General features: G+C 41.1%; 1 protein-coding gene across 1 annotated transcript; it reads left to right on the top strand.

Moving 5' to 3' along the window:
* Window positions 1-1,256: 1,256 nt before the first annotated feature.
* On the top strand, window positions 1,257-1,988 carry LOC146725077 (uncharacterized). The gene has a single exon (XM_085484698.1). The coding sequence runs from the start codon at window positions 1,257-1,259 to the stop codon at window positions 1,986-1,988; it is 732 nt and encodes a 243-aa protein (XP_085340824.1).
* The last annotated feature ends 381 nt before the right edge of the window (window positions 1,989-2,369 follow it).

Raw genomic sequence — 2,369 nt, 5'->3', positions numbered from 1 at the left:
TTGCAAAACGTATGCACATTCCATACTTTAGAGGTGTATTTATGCGCAATAATTTACCGATAAATGGCGCGCGAGAAAATGAGAGTGGTATCGTTAATCTAGACAATACAGACGGTCTTGGCACTCATTGGGTTGCGTATGCAAAAAGAGGAAATCGCGCAATCTATTTCGACAGTTTTGGCAATCTTCGATTACCCGAGGAATTGGTGCGATATTTAAATGTGCCGAAATTGGAATACAATTACACCTCTTATCAAACATATGATCAAAGTATCTGCGGACAGTTGTGCTTGCAGTTTCTCCGAGAGGTTAAATTCTCGCCGCGAATTTAAAGACTGACATTGCGTTATCTAACTCAGTTTTGTCAACATGTCGCTAACACTAACATTGACTGGGAAGAGTAGCGTCCTCGCAGAGACCTACTTTTCCCCCATAGATTTGAGCGATGCGGACTACGAGTTCGGTCTGGCAGACTTCGAAACTTATCACATTATATCGAATGGGAATTCCTCAAATAATAAATTTTACTACGGCAAAGACGACGCGGAAATTACGATTTCCGAGGGATCGTACGAGCTGCAAGCGATACATGAATTTTTGAAACGCGCACTTTCCCGAAAACATAATGCTGTTAGTGATAAAGGTGTCGACGATGAAGATTACCCAATTGTGCTTCGCGCTAATTACAATACGATGAAAAGCGAGATTAAATGTGCATACAGAATAAACTTTAGCATGCCCAACAACATTGGATCGTTGCTAGGATTCTCGAATCATATGCAACCGCGAAAATGGTACGAATCGGACATGCCGATTAATATTATCAACGTAAACATTATCCGCATAGAGTGTGACGTGACCGCGGGTGCATACAGCAACGGTAAACTCGTTCACACGATACATGAATTTTCACCGAGGGTACCACCAGGATATAAGATATCGGAAACGCCGGCGCAGATCATTTACCTGCCGGTCTTCGTACGGAGCATTACTGATTTAGTATTACGCGTTGTTGACCAGAAAGGACAATTGCTTGATTTTCGAGGCGAAGAGATAACAGTTAGATTGCACGTACGACGGCGGGCGACAGCAACACCTCGTGCGGGATGCTCGTGTTGAAAAAAGACACAAAGAACACAATCAGGCTAGCAGCAACATCATTCGCTAATATCAAATCAACCACGAAGAAGAGACTCACCTCGTCAAACGTTGCGTTTTTACAATTTTTGGGATTTGCGGTGCGTGCCATCTGAACAATGACTGAGATTCTCAACATCGAGAAAAAACCAGTCTTTGACGATCGCATCGTCAAGATTGAGACTCACACATACAACCCGTTTGCCAACACAACATTTGGTCACAGAGATGAGATAAGAATAACCATACAACAACAGGATTTGTATACATTGCCGTACGAGAGTTTCTTATATATCGAGGGAGAACTGAAGATAAACCATCCAATTGAGGGATCCAATGTGACACTGGGAAATAATTGTGTCGCATTCATGTTTGACGAAATTCGCTATGAGCTCGATGGTGTGGAGATTGATCGCAACAGAAATGTAGGAATAACAAGTTTGCTCAAAAACTATGTAACGATATCATTCGATAGAAGCATGGTTATGAGTAACGCCGGCTGGAGTGATCCGATTTCTGCGAGTGGACACTTCAATTTCTGCGTACCGCTCTACATGTTGCTGAGATTTTGTGATGATTACAAACGAGTATTGATTAATGCGCGTCATGAGTTGATCCTAATACGATCGCGCAACGACAATAATTGCCTGTATGGAGATTCTGCACTGGAGCCTGTGATCAACATATTCAAGATACAATGGCGAATGCCACACGTGTTGTTGAGCGAGTTTAAGAAGCTGTCGATGCTGCGCGCTCTGGAAAGCGGATGTTACCTCAGCATGGGTTTTCGCTTGTGGGATCTATACGAATTTCCGCTATTGCAGCGTACGATATTTTTGTTTAATAAATAGTTTCGTTTAATAAATATATATTTTATTCATAATTTTTTATACTTATTTTTTGTACATTACCGCTTTTTTTTTTTATACATTACCGCTAATTTTTTTATAAGGATATCGAAGGATAGGAAACATTTTTTTTTTTTAAATAATAAATATTTTTGTATAATAAATATATTTTATTCATAATTTTTACATTACCGCCGGCATTGGCGTTACTCAAGGTGTACCACGTGGAGATTGCCGGTCGGATTTACACCTCATGTGTATGTGTATGTGCGTGTGTGTGCGTGCGTGTACTTGTGCATGTGTTACAGTAGAGATAAGGACCCCACGGTTCGTCACTTCCGCGGTATTTACTGACTCCAAACCCTCTCTACTGTGTGTGTGAAT

Source organism: Nylanderia fulva, unplaced genomic scaffold (genome assembly GCF_048542155.1).
Source record: "Nylanderia fulva isolate GAGA-0341 unplaced genomic scaffold, ASM4854215v1 Scaffold105, whole genome shotgun sequence".
In the NCBI taxonomy this organism is placed as follows: domain Eukaryota; kingdom Metazoa; phylum Arthropoda; class Insecta; order Hymenoptera; family Formicidae; genus Nylanderia; species Nylanderia fulva.
This window is presented reverse-complemented; position numbering and strand designations above follow the sequence as displayed.